Raw genomic sequence first — 20,593 nt, forward strand, 5'->3', positions numbered from 1 at the left:
TTTTTTTTTCCCTTACAATTAGCCTTATACAAGGCCATCAAGCTTTTTAACTTTTCTATAAAGGCTTAAATAGTAAGACCCCTATAGTAGGCTATTATTGCAGAATTTAAAATTATATAAGGTTTATTTGCCTTAATAGCATAATTACTACCTTAACTAGGCAGTATTAATGCCAGCTCTTAGCAGCTAGATTACCCTTCTTCCTTTATCCCACCCAAAGGAATACCACGCCTAATCTATCTATTATACTTCTACTTAAAGGTTAATCAGGCCCTAACTAAGTAAGCAATTAAGCGCAAACTCATAAGTAAGTTTCCTAACCCGGCTTCTAACCCTTCTTATTAATAGTATAATAGCTATATCACCTTAATACCTACTATATAAAATAGCCTATAGTTATATAATTATACCTACTATATAACTAGCTATAACCTTAATTTAGCTATTAGGCCTGCCTTAGATATAGCTAATAAAGAAGAACTTAAAGAGATTTATATAATAATAGCTGCTATTAGGAAGAACTTCTTATTAAGATATAGATTTAACCTTATTAGGATAGCTATCTTTAATTATAGCCTAATCTAGCTAATTAGTTATATAGATTAGAGGTATTATATTAGTTTAATTAATTTAAACTAGGTTAATTCTGAGCTATTAGGTCTTAAGGACCTAGAAAGAGGCCTAAGGGAAGGTTATTACCTTCGGTTAGACCAGGCAGCCTTCCTTACTGCCTTTATAGGTTTAGTTGCATACAAAGAGTGGCTCTTTAATGTATCCGAAAGGGTTATTGCTGTCGAGGGGGAGCTGCTCCTGAATTGGTGAGGGGAGTCTGCGTATAGAGTTAGATGAACGTGGGGTAAAGGCGGGGTTCTGCAGAAAGTTAAAGGAATTGGGTTAACTCTGCTTGTTCAGAATAGTTAGTAAGTTAATTGCAATGATGAGAGGTTTGAAGGAACTGCGACCTCCATCAATTGAATGCACGTGGTGGAGCACGTGACTAATTGACCTTGCGTATGAGAATAAATAAAGTGAAGTCAGTGAAAAGGCAGTGGTTTAAACTAGGGAACTATTATAATAAGGCTATAAAATAATAAAGGAAGTAGTAAAAAAGGTTATTAAATAATATAATATTTATATAAGAATAAAGGCATAATAATATAAACCCTATAAGATATTATAACTAATAAAAGTAGTAAAATAATTATAAAGCTTAATTATAATAGATTTTATAATTAAACTACTATTATTAAAAGAACCCTTAATTAAAATCTTTTATAATAATATTATAATTATAATAAATAGACTTATAAAGTATTTAATTTACTTACCTTATAGGGAAGTAATAAATATAAAAGAAATAATATATATCTTCTATAATAAGGTAATATAAAAATAAGGATTACTAAGAGAAATTCTATTAGATAAAGGACTAATATTTACCTTTAAATTCTAGTAATTACTTATAATATATATAAGAGTTAATTATTAACTTATTATAGCCTTTAGACTATAAGCAGATAATTAAATAAAATAAATAAATTTAATATTAAAGTAATACTTATAGTATTATATTAACTATAAGTAAGATAATTAAATTAAAAAGCTATTAAGTACTTAATTAGCCTATAATACTACCTATAATAAAAATATAAAACTTATATTATTTAATATAAATATTAGATTTATACCTAATATATATTATAATACTTAGAAACCTAAGACTATAAACCTAGTAGTTATTATTATAAGTAATAAGCTAAAAAAAGTATATAAAGAACTTAAGAATAAGTTAAAATATATTAGGAAAAGGATATAAAGATATTATAACCCTAAAAGGTTAAAAAAATTAACCTTTATAAAGGGAGATATAATTTACTTATCTATTAAAAATATTAAAATAAATTAACTAAGTTATAAATTAAATTATAAATACTTAGGATTAGTTAAAATTAAATAAAAGATAAAAGAAGATAAATATAAATTAGACTTACCTCTAAATATTAGATATTACCTAATCTATTATATTTTAATACTTAAATTAGCTATTAATATAATATATATTAAAACTAGTAATAAATTATAATAAATTATAAGACTAGAGGTATATAAAGTAAAAGAAATTAGAGATATATAAAAAATTAATAAATAAAAAATATATTTAATTAAATAAAAGAACTACCTAGAAAGTAAAAATATATAGGAATTAATAAAATATCTTATAAATACTTAATAACTTCTAAAGAACTTTTATTAATAATATTAGAAGATAAAAAGTTAAAGTTAAAACCTCCTAGACCTAAGGAATCCTAATTAATACCCTTAGGATTTAAAAATTAAAGCTCCTTAAAAGCCTTATTTTCTTATTAATTTAACTTTTTAGCTAGCTTATCTTCCCCTTTAAGACTTTAAATACTATAATAGAATTTAAATATATAATACTTTTTTACCTTATTTTTAATCTTATAAATATAAGATAAATAACTAATAGCTATAGCTATATATACTTATAATATAGCTAATTCCTTATAAAGTTTTAAGAGATTCTTACCTACCTCTTTTTTATCCTTATTTAGTTTCTTTTCTTAGGAAATTAGTTTCTTAACTAAGGATTATTAGTAATTAAATAAGTAAGAGAAAAAAAATAATATATAAAAAAATACTACTTAAATACTATTATAGAATTACCTTTAATAAATATATTTATTATAATAAGATAAATCTATTATTATTAAATACTCCTTCTAGTATTTAAAATAATAAGAATATAATATATTAATAAGTTTATATAATAGCTTAATACTCTTAGTTAAAAATTTATACTTTTTAGTTTTTTAATTAATAGATTTTAAAATATAACTAGATATCTTATTAATAGTATATACTAATAGAAAATATTTAGGGATATAAGTTAAAACTAATTAAATTAAAAAACAAATTAGGCCTACTTTAAGGTCTTAAGAATAAGATCTAATAGAAGAGAGAGATTATATTATAACCCTAGTAGTTATATTATATATACCTTATAAAACTTATATAAGGCATTAGCCCCTTAATAGCTATAGGCTAATTAGAGCTAGATTACCTTATAAATCGGATTATAATACTCTAGGAATTACTATAATTTAGGATTATTATAATCTAACTACCTTAGTTATCCTCTTAGATTACTCCTAGTATATAAACTATATTTATTAGCACTTAGATAGAACCTAGCTTACTAGCTATTAATAAGACTTCTTTATATTAATAAGCCTAATAAGTATTATTTAATTATTAAGAGATATAATAACTAACCTGCTTAGTATTAATGCCCTATACTATCTGTAAATATAAACCTAATATAGACTAGTTTCCCTGTTTAAAACCACCTTTGTTATAATATCTATTTCTTTACTGCCTATTTAGGCTATACCTCTTATTTTAGCTTATTTCCCTATTTATTTCTTTTTTTCTCTTTTTTTTTTATTTCTCTTTTTATTTCTCTTTTTACCTCTCTTTTTATCTCCCTATTTCCTATTTTTACTTATATTCTTATTTTCTTATTATCTTCTTTTAGAAAAATCTCTACTCCTTCTTATTAGCTAAATCTTAGTTAAAGAAAAATACTATAGCAAAGATAGCTTAGATAGTTAATACTAACCCTATCTTAACCCTAACCTTCTTTATATTAATTAAGCCTAATATATATTAAATTCATTATTAAAAGATATAACACTTTAATAGGCTTAGTTATATACCTTATATAATCTGCTAATAATAAACCTAATACAACTTAGTTTAATATAATTATAACTAAACTATTATACTTTTACTTTAAAGTAATTATATATAATTAGTAAAAAATATAAAATATATATAATATAACTACTAGGTTTATAATATAAGTCTTTAACTTTAAGTAATTTAAGCTTATATAAAACTTAATATATTTCTTTTAAACTTTATAATTACTTTATTTTTATATATATTATAATATATTATCTTCTTTATTTATAAGCCCTTATACTCTTATTATCTAAGAGGTTATAATATATATAATAGCCCTTTAATTAAATAATAGTATATATTAACATACTAGGGGACTTCTAGGACAGAATAAAGAAGATTAATAATATGAAAATCAGATTAAAAACAGTTTACTATTTACTACCTAGTCTAGGTAACTATAAAATGCTTTATTATTAATATCTAATCTTTTATCCTATGGCTCTAAGAGTAATAGAATGGAACCCAGACATTTAGCAAGCCTCTACGTGCTATGCTAACCAAGGGAGAAAAAGCTTACAGGCCGCGCTTTTTATGATCTTATCCCCTAACCGTTTACTTCTGGCCGTGTACTCCCTTTTCTCATTAATATGTGGAAAGGAGACATCAGGGACATCTTTTCCCAAAAACAAGCACAGCGGTTCCCAACCGTCGGCCAGGTTGAAGTCAAGAAGCTGTTCCCTCGGAACACTAGCGCGAACGTATTCGTAGTGCCTTATATATGCTGATCTCAGATTCTTCTCAACATCTTCGGGGCATCCCGATTTGGTCCAGCCCTGCTGCGTTCGGAATGACACCGAGCCACATGGGTAGCCTGCGTAGTCGCCGACTTTTGTAACGAACCAACGCATCCAGGGGTTCATTATCGGCTTAACAACAGACTGCATGCTATTACACCAAGCGTCGATATCGCGCTCAACGAGGATCACCTTGGCGTCAGGATACGCTGGGATCAGAGACTCGGCATAGAAAGACGCCACATCTGAAACGGCGTCGTACTGCCCAAAGACCTGGTCCCATTCCTCTCGAGAGAAGGGTGCCCCGCGATACGTAGGGAGGCTTGTGAATGTAGCGTCGTTGGCTTGGTCCAGGATTGGCCACTGCCATTGTAAATGGTCGAGCTCGCAGAGATCCCATCCATAATGCGTGTTGGGGAACCCAAGTATCTCGAGGGCCTTCATCAACGAGGCAGTACCTGTGCAGGGGCTGCCCAGACACAGAATGGGTGGTCTTTCCAGCGGCTTGACGGGACAAACTTCTCCGCCCTCCGGAAAGATTAATCGACGGGTGTCGACTGTACCAGCGGGCTTGGATTCTTCTGTCGGCGTCGAAGCCATCATCACAAAATTGACATGTATGTCTCTTTCCTGGACCAGTCATATCCAGCACTCAGCTAGATATGAGCGAGTGGTGAGGGACGTGGTAGCTTTTAATGTTGGCAGCGCTTCATCTTCCGAGCACGGATTGGATCGGTTAAGTAAGTGTCATAAAGTGGTGACCATCCTCAGGCGCCAATATTGAGCACTTCTGTTCTCTGATTGGCTGGATTTGCACGTTAGTGTAGGTACGCTCCTTTTAGGTTAAAACCACCTCAAACCCATATTTCCTTTGTAGAAAAAACAAGGCCTTTGAAAACCACTTTTCCATTCTACCTATCACTTAGCACGATATCCAATCTAATGACAGGTTGCCCCACCTGCTAAAACAGAAATGGATTAGCTGATCAAGTCAGCATCGGACACAAGCGTACACACCTAAATTGAGACCGACCTGGCCAATCACATCTACCTACTAACCGTAGGGCTTTCTTCGGCGATGATATCTTTTTTTTTTCTCGTTTAGAGACAAGGCATTCGATAGGCCGGCTCGCATTCAGGAGTGGAGGTTATAACTTCCAAACAGCAAGGTACGAAATTATTTGCAGGCCTGTGAATTATACCAAATCTTTCAATCTGGCAGGGCTGCATACCATATTCATCCCTTTCCCCGCGGCATATGAGGGGAAGAGGGGAGGCCATTCACCATCTTGATTGGCCATGTCAGATTCTAAACTAACTTTGACCAGCTTAAACAGCAAGTGGTTAACTCGCATGCACTAGACCAATAAATGTTAATTTGTTGGTATACCAGATTCATGACACCGTCAACCGACATACACCGTGTCTTTGGATAATCATGCTTTTAAAGGCAACGTACGCCTTATGTCAACTCGATGGACTCCTGACCACTATTTCTGGATTGCTGGGTTTCTGACGAAATAGATTCATGTGTTCCTGATTATGTTATAGGACCTTGATGTAGGGCGCCGTCAGGGCGCACAGGTCCTGTGCGCTCGAGGCACAGCTCCCCTGTCAGCAGGCTAGGGACACAGTCCCCTGACTAAGCAATTCCTCGCAGAGAAGCAACAGAATAGTTCAACTGACTGGTCTTCTTAACAGCTGCCGCAAGCGTCTCTGTTGTCAGGAGTTGGTTCGTGGTGAAAAGAGCCAATGCGTAGTGTCCTAGAAGCCGGGGTTCCTCCACTCAATCCCCCAGTTTCGCCATGGCCACGCCAACCCAATTCTGCCACGTCTATCCGTACTCTCGATCCATATTGACGACAAAACCCCGCATCTTCTAAAATCACTGCACTGCATGGTGGACTTTCGGATTTATGTAGCATGGGTCTACTATCCCGTGTGCAATTCGTTTGCCGCCGTACGTAAGAGGCCAGTTCGGACTCAGCCCTATTGGAAACGCATCCCTGCCGTCAGCACTACTACCCGATTCGACAGGCTTCCGCTCCAAAGCTACCAGAGATGGGCTCTGATTTGTGTTGTGATTGGGATGGCGCCCTGTCAGTGAAGGTGAGACTGTGAATAAACATGTCGCAAGTGAGGATAAAGTCAAGCTGTCCCAGGCAAGTGTAGCTAACCACACAACTATTCTAAACTATCCATCACCATGGCAGACAACAACAACCCCTCCCTCGAATCTCTGGCAGCGACCATCTCCGAGACGGCCAACGCCCTGTCCGCCAAGCTCAAGGAATCCGCATGCCCCGCGCCGTCATTCGCTGAAGATGGCCTCGTCGAATATCCTAAGCTCCCAGAGCTCAACGGCCTCCGCTTCCAGCTTATCGACGCAGCAGCAGACCTGTACCGACTTGCCCTCGGCCCAACTGACAATTCTATGTTTGCCCCCCTCCATGTCGGTTCGCCCACTTTACATACCAAAGAATCAGACCAGCTCACTAGATCCAGCTCAATTATGACGCCACCGTCATCGACGTCCTCAACCACTTTGACATCTGGAACGCCGTCCCTGTGGGCGGTTCAGCATCATATAGTGAGATCGCCACCAAGGTGAGCCTCCCAGAGAGCCTCGTCCGCCGCGTCCTTAAGTACGCCATCACGATCCGCTACTTTGCTCGCGACCCAAGCGACAAAGACCGCGTTGTCCACACGTCGCTGTCCGCCGTCCCCGCCAAGCAGTACCTCATCCGTTCTTGGTTTCGCCACCACTTCGACGAGGCGCGCGTTGCGGGCGTCCACTTTGCCGAGTCGTTTGAGAAGTTCAGCGCCGGTAAGGACAAGCCCAGCGAGGAACCCATCGAGAGTCCCTTTTCGCTGGCCAACGTGGATAAGCTGAAGACGCCCGAGTCATTCTGGGATTATCTCAACCGCGAAGCAGAGGGTAAACCCAAGGGATGGCGGGCGACCAATTTTGCCGAGAGTATGCAGGCGGCATCGAGTGCGTCGGCTATCCGGGCCGAGGATCTGCTGAAGATTGGTTATGACTGGGCTCAGCTCGGCGACGTTACCCTTGTTGATGTGAGCAGTCCAAAATCTGTTTCGAGACAGTATTGCTGCTAATATGTACTAGGTCGGCGGCTCAAGTGGCCATGACGCTGTCCATCTGGCTCGCACGTTTCCCAGCCTCAAGAAGATCGTGGTCCAGGATCTCCCCGAGGTGCAAGCGGCCTTTGACGAGCGCCTCCCTGAAGAGCTCAAGTCCCGTGTCAGCTTTGAGCCCCACGACTTCTTCGGCCCGCAAAACACCCCCGGTGACGTCTACATGCTGAAGACGATCCTGCACGACTGGCCGGACAAGTACGCGGCCAAGATCCTCGCCAACCTGGTGCCGCGGCTCAAGTCAGGCTCCCGCATCCTGCTTGTCGAGGCGGTGGGCCTGCCAGAGGGTGTCGAGCCGCCCTTTCAGATGCTGGGACGGACTTTTGCCGCCGCGGACTTGCATATGCTGGGCGTGTTCAACTCCTTGGAGAGGAATCTGGAGGATTGGAAGAAGCTGCTGGGGGATGTCGACGAGAGGCTGGAGATTGGCCATGTTTCTGAGGTGCCTGGGGCTCTGCATAACTTTATCGAGATCAAGTTTAGGGGTTGATAGATGGGGGTTTAAGTATGCATGCCATAGATATTGAAGGCAGCCAGACATGGCTATATAAATATTACAATAACGTCCTATATAGATATATATAAATATATTTATATTTATATTTATGTATATTTATATAAAGTAGTAGGCTATAATTTCTTTTTTTGGCCTAGTAAAAGCATAGTTGTGTATGATACTGCTAGAAGCCTTGTAAAGAAAGTGAAAGTCTTTAAAACGGAGAAGAATTCATTTGAGAAGAGATAAGATTTAAGTAAAGCATGGGATGATAAAACGCAATGGAATATTGAAAGCCGAAATGTTCATTGACCTGTCGCTACACTGCTGTCTCATTTTTTCGCCAAACTTGAATAGTTCAAGCTTAAATTTAACTTTAAGACTTTGAATATCTTAGAGATACCCCCGGTGCGTCCATTAAGACTGAATTTCTTCAGTCGAGAAACCTTTTGAATTGTCTTTACACCTCATACCTTTTTAAGCCCGATCTAAACGGTAACAGGTAAACTAACACCTCCTTTCGTTTGAAGAGAAATTTGTCAAAACACTTGTAGTTATCAGAGCTTTGTATCTGTTGTCTGTCCTCGAATAAAAGGGGAAACTTACAGGCCCTTAATTAGTCATGCAGTCAAGTCCGCGTTTAGGATTACATATAGAAGTGATATGCATCTAAGACTAACTATTCCTGAATAGGGACAATATATCCCTGCTTTTGCAGATAACCCTACATGGTTAGATAGTATATTAGGATTAACAGGACTACTAACATTTTTTTTGTTTTGTTGTTTAGAGTCCGAGTCTCCGCTCCTGAATGCGAGCTAACCTATTATATTCCTTATACTAAAATAGGAGCCTTGCTTAGCGTGATAAAAACAGACAGCTGAAGTGGTATAGTGCCCATAACAATAAAACATTCTGCTATTACAAAAGTACCTAACTGTTAGCCTTGATAATGTATTGGATGAAGTCGCTCAGGGACAGATCAGGTTGAAGGGTTAAAAGACAGAACCTCTGCTCTCGCCTGACTGCATTATTCCCGACTCGCACACTTTCCCCATCACACACAGCTCAAGACAGGCCTCATGGCTGGGTATCAAGCAGTTAACAACCTTGAGGTACTGAAACAGCGCGAACACAGAACCGGACACGACACAAGCCGTTCCGCCGCCAACTCCATCGGATACAGTAGTCAAGATGCCATCACCAACGAGACAGGCCAGGCCGGACTGTCAGATAAGTCTTGTCAATGGAACTTGAACATAAACGAAAGGCCATTGCGATCTCAAAAAGCATTCGTCATCCCACCACGGCAACAACAAAATCGACAATGGTGTTATAGAATCAGTCTGCCTGGAATGATCATTCTCACCTTCGGCACGGGTGTCATCCTGTTTTCTGTTGCGCTACTCATCGTCCTTTGGCAGGGTGCTGACAAAGCGAGGAGCCGCCATCACCGAGCCGAATTCTGGGATAAAATTGTCTTTGATGACTGGTCCACGCGACTTGTCACCATTTGTTCTATCACTATTCAAGTGTCGATGGGTTTCCAGATTGGACTTGCAGCAGCGGCTATGGCGGCTGTCATACTAGAGACTACTGGCAGTTGCTTCTCTGACACGGCCATGCTATCGATCTAGAAGGCTTCAAGCTCCAGCGCCGGCCCAACGGATCTTCTTCCTACAGCTTGGCGACACTGTCTTGCAGGCCGCCCCTTAGGTTTTCTTTACCTTGTTATCCTCGCATTGACGTTTTTCGTTGCGTTAGTTTCGACTTTGGCCAAGACCAGATCTCGAGTCCGGTGGCTAAAAACATCAAAGCCGTTGGTTTTGATACATCAGAGATCTTCCCATTCAACGGCATCTCATATTTCCCATTCAACGGCATCTCATATTGGAAATCAAGACCGATGGCTCATTGGCGCTTTGCCGAGTCTTGTCCCGCCGAGATGGAAATAGGGCTTTGCACTGAAAATGCTGTTAATATAGGCGACATCTATTGGGCAATGCTTCCATTTGACAGCCCCTAAGACAGGGCTACTCTCGAGTACTACGCCGGGCCTGCTGTTGTCTTTAATCAGCGAACTGCCTGCTTTGCATCGACCTTAGACAATGTCGGACTCATTCATAAGTTAAATGATTGTTCTGCGGCCGGTGGCTTGTATCTTAATGCCACTATTGCCGTCGAGAATCAGACTGACTTCATTGGGACTGATCCGAGCAAGCTTAGACAGATAACCTATAGGATTCACAATAGGTGGCTTAGCATAGACCCGTTCCTGCTACCAATCTCTCTATGCAGCAGCATAGCAAATACTATGCCCATAAAAAATGGCACCGAGAACCCCCTCTCTGGCTGGGCTTATGGCTTCAATTCGGTTCTGCTCGTTGACTCAGGCTCAGCTTTGGATGGGATTGCCCCTGTCTCGAACGAAAAGACTCAAGATTCAAGCCCGCCGTAAATACCGAAAGCGTTAGATAACTTGACATTTCGCCGAGATGGACCTTGGACAACGGCCTTTACAGCCAATGGGACCAATGTATTCAATGCGACCATCTACTATATCAGCCAGAACCTACCTCACAAGTACAATGTCACTATGACGGGGAGAGCTGTTCCCTCCCAACCAGAGTTCCTGGCTGAGTGGTCAACCTTGATGGCCGCAGAAAATGGCACGCGTATTCTGCAGCAGCTGGAGCTTCGCGGGCAGGATTATGAAAGACGAATTCCTGACCCAAATCATTTGGCCGACCCACCCAGAGCATGCCGCCGTGTTCCAAAACATGCTTCGTCTGACTGGCGATCCAGCGCAAGCGATATAAGCAGTTATCTTCTGCTTCTACCAGATACTATACTACGACTGGCTGCCTAACTTTAATCCTACTCGCGAAGTTAAAACGATTCATGCTCAAGAGGTGCTTATCCCGCAACACTAGAGAGGTTTTGCTGTGGTTATAGCCATCATAGTTGCGCACTTTGTCGTGACTGCTCTCACCATGGTACTCTTTGCGCAGCGCACTGAGTCTTCTCTATTAGGCAATGCCTGGCAGGCTGTCTTATAGGTGGTTTCTCCTGACACGCAGGATATCATCTGAGCTGCCGGCAGCGAAGGTCTAAAGGATAAGGATATGGAGGTATTCGCGAGATCAATAGGGCGAGATAAAGAAGTGATTGCTTTGTCAAGTGGTGTTTGATAGTTGCAGAACGGAGTTGCGTGTATACTAGATTTAGATAAAAGATAAGGATTTGCTAGATCTGTCTTGAAGAATTCAAGAACAGAGATAGTCATCAAGGAGGAGATAAAACTGCAGCCAGATGATTCAAAAGGCTGAATATCCTTCTATATAAGGAAGTAAGTTTAATTTTCTACACACTATTATAAGAGATCTTAAGGTCCTTAGTAGTAGAGTAATTAAGATAGATTTTTCTAATAAATAGAATTACAGCATAAATGCCTAAATATTAATAATACATTTAGTTTATTTAAGTATAAATAATAAATTTATAACCTATGAAATGCCTTATAGTTATTAATTTATATACTTATTTATTTATAATAAAATTTAAGCTATTATAGAAAGGTAATACTATTTTAACTTTATTTCAAGGCAAGCTCTTATCGCTGTATTATATATAGATTTACATAGTGCAAAATACCTCTGGAAAGGTAATACTAACTAAAGAGATAATAATAATAAACAGCAGTATATACTAACCCTTAAAGCTAATGCCTTAAATCTCTATAATATATTCTCCGTTTACAGGTAAATCTAACTTAGTATTAAAATATATCTCTGTATTTATAGTAATAACTTATCTAAATACTAATATCTATTATAAAACTAGCCTAATTAAAGTTATAAATATCTGCCTCTAAGATACTATATTTAATAATAATATTCTACATAAGCTTAAATTAGCTATAAATTACCTCTAAATCTTTAAATCTAGCTCTTCTATAGTTATATCTCTGAAAAAAACACATCTTTAGCTCTGGTAGTCACTTGGCAAAGTTAGGAGCCTAATGCTTGCTGATAGAAGGCAAGTTGCAGCTAGTAACCAGTCTATTTGTTATATTTTCTACATTGCAAAGGCAGGGAGGAAATGGTCGCGTATCTAGATTAAGAACATATTGGGAAATTATCTCCTCTGTATCAGTTTATTTTCGAGATTAGGTATGCAGTCGCGTCGAGCAGGGATGCAGCAGATATACAAGCGAATGTGGAAATGTAGAAACTTCACTTCAAGCTTCCCGGCCCTTGCGGTCTGCAAATTGACTAGTCGACTATCATTAAATTAACTAACAAAACCACAGACTAAGTCGCTGGCAAGTGAACGGTGATAAGATCATATTATGACGCTTCATATTGTAATTTCCAAGGTCTAGTGTTGTAGTTCCACTCGTCAATTTTCCCTCTCCACACAGGACTCTAGCTTTTTTGCCTCATCACTCTGTGAGCTATGGTTTGGACGAGAATGTTGCCACATAATACCCGATCTTTACTCTTTTGCCAAATCATTCACTCGGTGCAGGTCCGTAAAACAATGCTCACCTGCACTCGATCTGTTTGTAGTTGGAATGCAGGGCAACAGCGCAGTCTATGGCGTCCACCGTCAGTGAATGCTCCGATTAAAGCGAGAGTTTCGAGTGATGAGTCTGCCGTGATTCTGGTCAAAACTTACGTCCTCGGAAAATAATCTTAGTATCGACGAAGTATGCGCACGGTCCAACGTGGGTGTTCTCAGTGTTCATCACCGTGCATGCCTCGTGTACATAATCTAGAAATGTGAGAATTTTGTTGTAATTGACCAGCGATAATTGACCCACCACCTCGGATCCAATAATGTTCGTTGTTGGCGGTCCATACTCCGTTCCCATCCTTGGTCCAGGCGGACGAGAAGTCCGTCAGGGCAAAGAGGGCTGCGGCAACGGGAATGAAACGCATTTTGAAGGGTTGGGGCTTGGCAGGTGAATGAAGAGAAGACTGATGATTCTGATTCCATCCATAATGCAAGAAACAACCTTATATAACCTGCACACGTGCGGGCGATTTCTCCATAATTGTTTTAAGTTTGATGAGTTGCAAGCTTGAGGAAGGATTGTGAACCATAGCTTAATTCCTGCTTATTGGAGGAGATGAGGATCTAACCATTTGAAATAAGATGTTCTTGTCTCGTGGGGCTATGTGCCTCTTTACACGCCCATCATTGGCTTGATCGGACTCGTATGCGCTGGAAAATGACGAGCGGGGTTTTCTCCTCAACTTAGACGCTCAACCATACTCATGCTCCACTTCAGGCTTAACGAACCTGCCCCAGCAAGGCTCGCATGCCCACTATAGGCTGGATACATCGGATTTAATTATCTACCAGGATTGATTACCCTTTCGCAATTAGCAGCCCTAGAAGCTTAGTCAGAAGTCAGACGGCTATCATCCAAAGTACAGAACTTTGGGCAGATGCATGTACAATTGTCCCTCCATGTGCCGTGCACAAGTCATCAACCAAACTCAATACAACCATTAATATAATATGACTGCAGTTACTTCTATTAATACAATTTAGGCTTATAGCTTATAGAGACAGCTCGAATGGCTTTACATTGCGAGGTGCAATATCAAAGGTAGCCTGGAGATGGTGGCGCTTGTAGACCTTTACGTTACCAGTCAGAATCAGCAGCAGTGCTTAATTCAGATCTGGCACTCCGCAGGTCGGCCAGCATTGCTAAACCCCGAGCATCCATAGGGTCGCCTCTTCTAAAAGCTTACAAATGCCTCGGGGTTTTAATGCCACTATGAAAATCCGCCAGGCAAGACCCTCGTTTTAGTCCGCATTACTTGTGATATAGAGATCTACCCGAGGCCTCCGACGTCCTAGCTGGCAAGGAGAAAGTTGCTCTTTGGAGATGCCGTCTTTGGTTAGATCTGAACCGTGATGCTAGACTCGGCATCTTTTCCGATTTCGTCGGCACGGAGTGCGGCCTGGGTCGTCCAGGGTTGCGGTACGGACAAGGAGGATGTTATTGCTGGTTTTTGTAAGTTTGGGATTTCTCTCGGTCACCTTCCCATCTGATCCTAGCGCATGTACAAGGTCGGACTCAAGGTCGGACTCTAGTGTGCACAGGCCAAGACAGGGTTCGTGTAAGGAAAATTCATCTTCAACGACTTAACGAGGCGAATCCTGGGGCGTCACAGTTGTTGTTGATACGTCTTAGGATAAACACACGTCACACAAGCTTAGTTCGTCCCTAGTCATACCAAAGAAGTAGAGGAAGGTGGGGGGTTGTTGATGCGCAATTTTCGGGGCCCAGTTCCCACTGTTACAGGAGCCAGTGGAGGAGATTCAAACGTCTCTGGGACATACGAATAGAGGTAGAACAGCTGCTCAGGATCATCTGGAGGGCGTATGAGGTAACTGGATCATCTTAAGTTTCACATTCTTGATTGGTTGTTAAATACTGGATGCGATTCTTTAGTTCTAAGGAGCGTAGCTTGTAGGACTGGGGTAATTTGTTGATAAAGGTGGATGAGCGGTTGGCCATTATATCTCTGTCTGAACTTCCTGGATCTGTGTACTAGTTTCTTGAGGTTGGATTTCGAAGCTAGAAGGATGGATAGCGGCGAATCTTTCAAGCCGAGACTTTCATGCTAGCAGAGTAGTATGAATAAACAGACTATTTCTATAATATTTACTATCGATGAACTAATAGTTGCGGTGTGAGAGTGTTACTGTTAAATCCAATCTCATTCAAACAATGAATTGATTATTAAACCATCGGCAGTGAGCGGATGGAAGGCGCAAGTCGCCCTCTAAGAACGGATGCTACCTGAGCTGTCTCGTGGGGTTAGGGATCATCCCTCTTGATTCTCTGCTTGATAGGCCCACTTGAAAGCTAACTCCTTTTCCACATGTTCAGTGTCCTATCTTTAGTAACTCAAGCATGGTATGTCAACTTGAGTCTGTTTTCATATTGTAGTCAGATGTGATGTGAGTATTTAGTACGTTGTGCTTTCTCTCTTATATTCCCCTCGCAGCTCAGTCTTCCCGTGGCTATCGCAAACTTGACTGCCAGTCTGGGTTAGGTGCCTATCCGACCTTGACTTGCCACCAAGGAGCTACAACGCAGGCTACTAAATTCGTTAAAGAGAAGATTAAAATGATTAGGTACATGCAATTCTTGAGCCAGCACAACCAATCCAACGGCATCCCTGCCTACGCCAACGTGCTGGGGATGCAAAGGTCAGCGACATGTATGCATAACCAATAAAGCCAAAAGCGTCACCTGTTCGAACCCTGTGCGAGATTATGATTAACATTAGAGACTCGGTCCCTCACTATAGCCAATACCAGGCCATGAGCCCACACGACCTCAAGGCACATGCAAACCCGGTCACCGGGCATAGCAGCAACAGATGAAGAAGATCAAGATAGCATCTTCTGGTCAGCCCAAGAGCAACTAGCTGAGCATTACGACGGCTAAGACAGTAGATATTGGTAATACTACATCCCATAGGCTCGACCGAGTCTCCAAAAGGTATCAAGACCACACTTCTTTTGGCCCTCTATTCTTGCGACTGATAAGCCCTCCACATTCGTGTAAAAGGTATTGGGAATCCTGGCAGGAAAACCAATAACAACGACGGACAGCGCAGATCCGTTTTTAGACAATGCAATCGCCCCTTAGCATTGGTTGCGGAATGACCAGATGTGGTCATTGAGGAAGCTCGGAACAGTAGGTGCAGAGCCACGCTGCTGCCAGTTGGACCCCCTACAGTCGCGTTCCCTGATGTTTTGTCAGTGGGTAAACCATCCACATAGAATAATAAAGAATAATCTTACCGGAAGAATGTAGTGCATCCTGCATCACCTCCTACGGAACTCGCCCGATCGCCTTTGCCGTTGAGATTCCTTATGATGTCCTTAATTATTAAAATTTCCATGTCCGAGGATAGGCATGACATACAACAGGCGGCATCGTTATTACGTGCCTCGATATGAGCAGCTCCACCATAGTTGGCATCATCGTATAAGACGAAATCTCTGGCTGATGCCACTGAAGCAAGGAAGATAACGGCGGATAAAACGATCTGCATGGTGGGTAACAGAGTAACAATGATTCTTGTGAAAGAAGAAAGCTGGCTATGGAACAAGAGGCTCAAGAGGACCGATGGTATAGACTTACCTTTTGGGAGTGATAAACGAGCGATTGGAACAGGCCTTATACATTCTGAGACTTGGCTGCCGATCAACCTGCTAGCTCAGAATCCAACAAGGAATTGGAAAGTGCCCTAAAGAGCAGTTGTTACAACTTAAGACTCACCACCCGCTTACATGTAAGCAGGTGAGCGGCCGTCGGCTGGGTGAACGGCAGGTTGCAATTTGCTAGCGATTCTGAGGGCAGCTGATTGGTTGCTTCGCATTGAGGAGCAGAGGCTCGGACATTAAAACAACAGTACACGAAATGTTGTCCTGTTGATTCTACTAAAGCACCTAGCCTCGTGTGGGGGAGGAGACTGCGGGCGTCGAAAGTCTACACAAAGCAAATGATCCCTTTTCCTGTCGCACGCACGGATGTAAGGCTCGGTACTACGTGAACGAGAGGTATCTCTTGTGGATTCGAATTTTCGGCATTTGTAGGATTGGGATAAGTATCTGAGACCATCAAACACATGTTTGAGCCCGATCCTAAGCTATTCTGCGACAAAGTTGCTGGTTGATGCGACTGAGCATGTCATGCCAGCCCTGCCGGCAGCACGGCAGAACCAGGCTTTCTATCTCATAAGAACATAACCTTGGGTTGCACAGTCAATTTTCTTTATCAATTTAAGATAGAAAGGGTTGTGCTGAGGCTGGGTTTTGTCATTCATCGATCAAGTATTCCTCCTTCCTGGGCCAAAAGGTTAGCATGCCCACTCAAGCAGTAGTTGGTCACTATTACCTACCTTGATCCCCAAGGAATTTCCTTAGAACATGGGGCGACATCCTGCGAATAGTCGAGGTCATTCAATATCATGTCATGTTCTGTCTCTATTCGTCTCCGAGCTGTAGCATGCATCAGTCGGGTACCGAAAGGCCTCTTTGTCTCACTCAGTGCCTTCATTAACCGATACGCCGGGAACCGTATTTCCAGACAGTTACATCTCGTCGCTACAAAGGGCAAGATGGGCGAAGCCTAATTCGAAGAAAAACTGTGTCGATCACAGTGTGTGCAGGTCACTGAGGCAAGTAGCCGATTCGACGATCTCACAAGAGGCCTTTGTATTATCATCATCGTCCGCTGCACTGCAGAATAATAGATCAAAACACGCTTGACATAATTGGAAGCGCATCATCGTTAAGGTGTATTGCCCGTTGCAAGCACCATCTGCCTGTGCCGCTGCATGGACATTAAGGCCTTTCATCAAGAATTGCCATCTTTCCAGCAATGACTTGATGTACTCTCGTTCTATGTCCTGATCGAAGTGTAATCCTTGTTTCTTTATAGAACAAAGCCGCTTTAGTCGGTTAAAAATGTCATCTGTCATCACCTGTGCATCTTCCAGACTGTCGAACTTCGAGGGAATTACAAACCCCAGGACCATAGAGCGGCTAAGTTCTGTAGAATCACTGCCGAAGAGTAGGGGCAAGACACTGATCCGTCGGAATATGGGGACCAGATGCTCTCGAGCCCAAGGGTTGTTGCAACGTTCCATGATAGCAATGCCATGGGCGCAATGCCGAATAGCCGTTCTATTATTCGATTGCAGAAGTTCTATACAGGTGAATAAGATACACCCTAATAGTGCCAAGACATCACTCTGAGTGGTTTTGAGTCCTTGAATCGCAGAGTTGTAATGCTGTAATGCAAGGCTGGGCATAGCTGGTGGTGTCTTTTGGGCTTCCTGAGTCTCATAGAGAGAACTGATTGCCAGCAGGGAATGCTTCACTACTGGCTCTGACTCGCTGAGCTGCATCACTAGGTGGGTCCAGAAATAGGGGCTCTTGGGGCCCAATAGGCGTGGCGCGGCAACCTCGCAGAAGTACTGCAGTCCTCTACATTCCGTCTTCGTTCTCAAGTATTGACAGGTCACGGCCAGATGAGCCGCCGGCGTGGGCTGGCGGCCCTGAGGTGCGTAGCCATCGCAATTGCGGCCAGTATTTGTGCAACGCCGGCAACAGGGCCTGGTCTCGTCACATTTGATCTTGCGGACCCTAAGCGATGCGAAGTTAGAGCATGCGACTCCGTGGTTTGAGGAATACCTACTTGCAGGTGATGCACCCGGTCCTGACCTTCTTGGAACCCTTTCGTACCATTTTGCAATAGTGGCTGTTGCCTGTGTGTCAAAATCCGAAGGAGCCTATGACAAGAACGAGGAGAATTTTTGAGTCCACCCCTTGAAGGGTGGAGGTGATTTTATGGTTGGTATTGATCGTCATGGGTCTTGGTCTGACTGCATTAGCCGTGATCTAAGGTTGTCGCTAATCCTGCATTTGGCATTAATGCCACGTCGACATTGGTGGGACTGATGCCTAAACCGTACGTAAGCGATTCTTAGTGCTTACCAGGGGGAATCGGCACTTGGGTTTTCCAGACCACGACCCCAATTTCTAGTCTTATCTAATTAAAACATAAATATATTTTTCCTGCCTTATATCTATAATGCTATTGCAGTATGGGGCCTAAACTTAATAATCTCAAATACTATTAAGAATAAAATGCAGGTAAGTATTATATTTTATTATTTTAAAATTAAATTAGTCTTATTTTATTAGCTAAAAATATTAAATCTAAATTAAAATTAAGTAACTTTACTAAAATATATTATAACTCTAGCAGTTATATCACGTGTGCCCTATAAATGCTTATATAAGGCATAGACCTTTTAATAGCTATAAACTAACTAAAGCTAAATTACCCTATAAATAGAATTATAACACTTTAGGAATTACTATAATTTAACTAGCTTATTAATCCTCTTAGATTACTTCTAGTATATAAATTATATATAATAATACTTTTATAGATTTAATTTACTAGTTATTAATAAGACTTCTATATATTAATAAACCTACTATATATTATTTAATTATTAAGAGATATAATAATTAACTTACTTAGTTTAATATTTCATATAACCTATAAATAAAAACTTAATATAAATTAGTTTTCTTATTTAAACCCTTATTTATTAAAAAATAATATAAAATAATAATATAATTCTAATATATAAATAAATAATATAGTTAATAAATATACTAACTAGATAAGTATATTAACTATCTATAAGCGGATTAGCTCTAGCGGCTAAAAGAGATTCTATGATATTGGTATAGTTATAGCTGATTACGTACTACTAGGGTGATAAGAATCACGACTTTGCATTCACAGGCTTTTATAGTTGTTCTTATATGGAGTGGCGTCCAGCCCTTAGTATTAAGAGTTAGTCTTTCTAGGTTTAGTGTTTACTTGCGATGGGCTTTTACCCTTTGAATGATGCACTAGGGTGAACCAAGCGTCCTTCAAGCATCTTATGTATCCCACCAACATCGCATTTCTCGATTGCCCTGTAGATCGAGAAGTCAGTGCTAAGGGGTCGGACCTTGATGCATACGGCCGGGTCTCCCTGTGTCGTAGTCATATAGACCAGAGAGACCATTTTGTTAAGAAAGGTGGTGGGAAGATAGTACGTGAAGTTGAACGAAAATCGAGATTTATGCATACAACCATTGTGGCAAGGCCTCGATAGTAAGGGTATGCTGGAAAAAGCAACAAATGCTTCGCCTAAAATCTTTTGCGCAAAGGACGGTGAGCGGTAGCGCCGTCTTTGGTGGCAATGACATTCGCATCCCAGAACGCAGCCGCGTTTCTGGAATCTAGAAAATTCCAACTTGAGCGTTGAAATCGACTCGGTGGATATTTGTATGGACGATGTATCTGGAACTGGAGAAAGCTGAGGTAGTGAGCGGGCAGCTCCAGCAGTAGGCGTCTCATCCGGGTTTCCCATATTGGATTTATTCTTTATTTTTTGCGAACTTGTAGTGTCGGTAGTCCTCTGCTCAAGGGTTACAACAGATGGTGCAAGGTCTTCCAGCAGGGCGATGAGCTGAGTCTGGCGTTCTGGAATAGTGCTTAACGCTGCGAGCGATCGAGACATGTTTTATAATAACGCATCGAGATGGCTGTGTCTTTGTCCCTCTTGATGTATGTTCTGACTGTTCTCGCATAGAACCTTGGTGAGTAGAACAAAATTCCGGCTGGCTTGCGTACTGAAGGTATGTAAGTAAGCCATTTATTATTTATAACCAGAGCAATAACACCTAAAATACGTGTGGGTTTGTACGCACCTTGCACTTCCCGAGAAGTAGAGGATTATGTTGTCTTTCTGCTCTCGCAAATTCGCTCGTAATGTCTTGATTTTGTTACGATGCATTATCCAAGTCGCGCGATCGATGCTTGTATTAT

General features: G+C 40.8%; 8 protein-coding genes across 8 annotated transcripts; 4 read left to right on the forward strand and 4 right to left on the reverse strand.

The window, feature by feature from the left end:
* Positions 1-4,287: 4,287 nt before the first annotated feature.
* Positions 4,288-5,192, reverse strand: FOIG_16607 (uncharacterized protein). The gene has a single exon (XM_031218070.1). It carries the CDS (start codon positions 5,143-5,145, stop codon positions 4,702-4,704), a length of 444 nt encoding a protein of 147 aa, XP_031052209.1. The 5' UTR covers positions 5,146-5,192; the 3' UTR covers positions 4,288-4,701.
* An 897-nt stretch (positions 5,193-6,089) lies between these two features.
* On the forward strand, positions 6,090-8,237 carry FOIG_16608 (uncharacterized protein). Its single transcript, XM_031218071.1, has 3 exons — positions 6,090-6,954; positions 7,008-7,577; positions 7,630-8,237. Exons 1-3 carry the CDS (start codon positions 6,709-6,711, stop codon positions 8,146-8,148), a joined length of 1,335 nt encoding a protein of 444 aa, XP_031052210.1. The 5' UTR covers positions 6,090-6,708; the 3' UTR covers positions 8,149-8,237.
* A 999-nt stretch (positions 8,238-9,236) lies between these two features.
* On the forward strand, positions 9,237-9,791 carry FOIG_16609 (uncharacterized protein; the record flags this gene model as incomplete). The annotated part of the gene is made up of 1 exon (XM_031218072.1): positions 9,237-9,791. One exon carries the CDS (start codon positions 9,237-9,239, stop codon positions 9,789-9,791), a length of 555 nt encoding a protein of 184 aa, XP_031052211.1.
* Positions 9,792-10,750: 959 nt separating this feature from the next.
* On the forward strand, positions 10,751-11,023 carry FOIG_16610 (uncharacterized protein; the record flags this gene model as incomplete). The annotated part of the gene is made up of 1 exon (XM_031218073.1): positions 10,751-11,023. One exon carries the CDS (start codon positions 10,751-10,753, stop codon positions 11,021-11,023), a length of 273 nt encoding a protein of 90 aa, XP_031052212.1.
* Positions 11,024-12,823: 1,800 nt separating this feature from the next.
* On the reverse strand, positions 12,824-13,097 carry FOIG_16611 (uncharacterized protein; the record flags this gene model as incomplete). The annotated part of the gene is made up of 2 exons (XM_031218074.1): positions 12,824-12,930; positions 12,980-13,097. 2 exons carry the CDS (start codon positions 13,095-13,097, stop codon positions 12,824-12,826), a joined length of 225 nt encoding a protein of 74 aa, XP_031052213.1.
* Positions 13,098-14,085: 988 nt separating this feature from the next.
* FOIG_16612 (uncharacterized protein) lies at positions 14,086-15,418 on the forward strand (the record flags this gene model as incomplete). Its single annotated transcript, XM_031218075.1, has 2 exons — positions 14,086-14,185; positions 15,186-15,418. 2 exons carry the CDS (start codon positions 14,086-14,088, stop codon positions 15,416-15,418), a joined length of 333 nt encoding a protein of 110 aa, XP_031052214.1.
* Positions 15,419-15,831: 413 nt separating this feature from the next.
* FOIG_16613 (uncharacterized protein) lies at positions 15,832-16,244 on the reverse strand (the record flags this gene model as incomplete). The annotated part of the gene is made up of 2 exons (XM_031218076.1): positions 15,832-15,934; positions 15,991-16,244. 2 exons carry the CDS (start codon positions 16,242-16,244, stop codon positions 15,832-15,834), a joined length of 357 nt encoding a protein of 118 aa, XP_031052215.1.
* Positions 16,245-16,738: 494 nt separating this feature from the next.
* Positions 16,739-18,539, reverse strand: FOIG_16614 (uncharacterized protein). The gene is made up of 3 exons (XM_031218077.1): positions 18,395-18,539; positions 17,094-18,342; positions 16,739-17,038 (listed from the first exon to the last, which is right to left on the reverse strand). Exons 1-2 carry the CDS (start codon positions 18,442-18,444, stop codon positions 17,349-17,351), a joined length of 1,044 nt encoding a protein of 347 aa, XP_031052216.1. The 5' UTR covers positions 18,445-18,539; the 3' UTR covers positions 16,739-17,038; positions 17,094-17,348.
* Positions 18,540-20,593: the final 2,054 nt, after the last annotated feature.

Source organism: Fusarium odoratissimum, assembly GCF_000260195.1.
Source record: "Fusarium odoratissimum NRRL 54006 unplaced genomic scaffold supercont1.97, whole genome shotgun sequence".
Classification (NCBI taxonomy): Eukaryota; Fungi; Ascomycota; class Sordariomycetes; order Hypocreales; family Nectriaceae; genus Fusarium; species Fusarium odoratissimum.

Excerpts from the sequence above, each read along its gene's own strand:
- FOIG_16614 (XM_031218077.1), bottom strand. The coding sequence starts at position 18,444 with ATGGTACGAAAGGGTTCCAAGAAGGTCAGGACCGGGTGCATCACCTGC. Across the intron at positions 18,343-18,394 it reads ACCGGGTGCATCACCTGCAA|GGTCCGCAAGATCAAATGTG; the intron begins GTAGGTATTCCT and ends CGCATCGCTTAG.
- FOIG_16608 (XM_031218071.1), top strand. The coding sequence starts at position 6,709 with ATGGCAGACAACAACAACCCCTCCCTCGAATCTCTGGCAGCGACCATC. Across the intron at positions 6,955-7,007 it reads CTATGTTTGCCCCCCTCCAT|CTCAATTATGACGCCACCGT; the intron begins GTCGGTTCGCCC and ends CACTAGATCCAG. Across the intron at positions 7,578-7,629 it reads GCGACGTTACCCTTGTTGAT|GTCGGCGGCTCAAGTGGCCA; the intron begins GTGAGCAGTCCA and ends AATATGTACTAG.
- FOIG_16607 (XM_031218070.1), bottom strand. The coding sequence starts at position 5,145 with ATGACTGGTCCAGGAAAGAGACATACATGTCAATTTTGTGATGATGGC.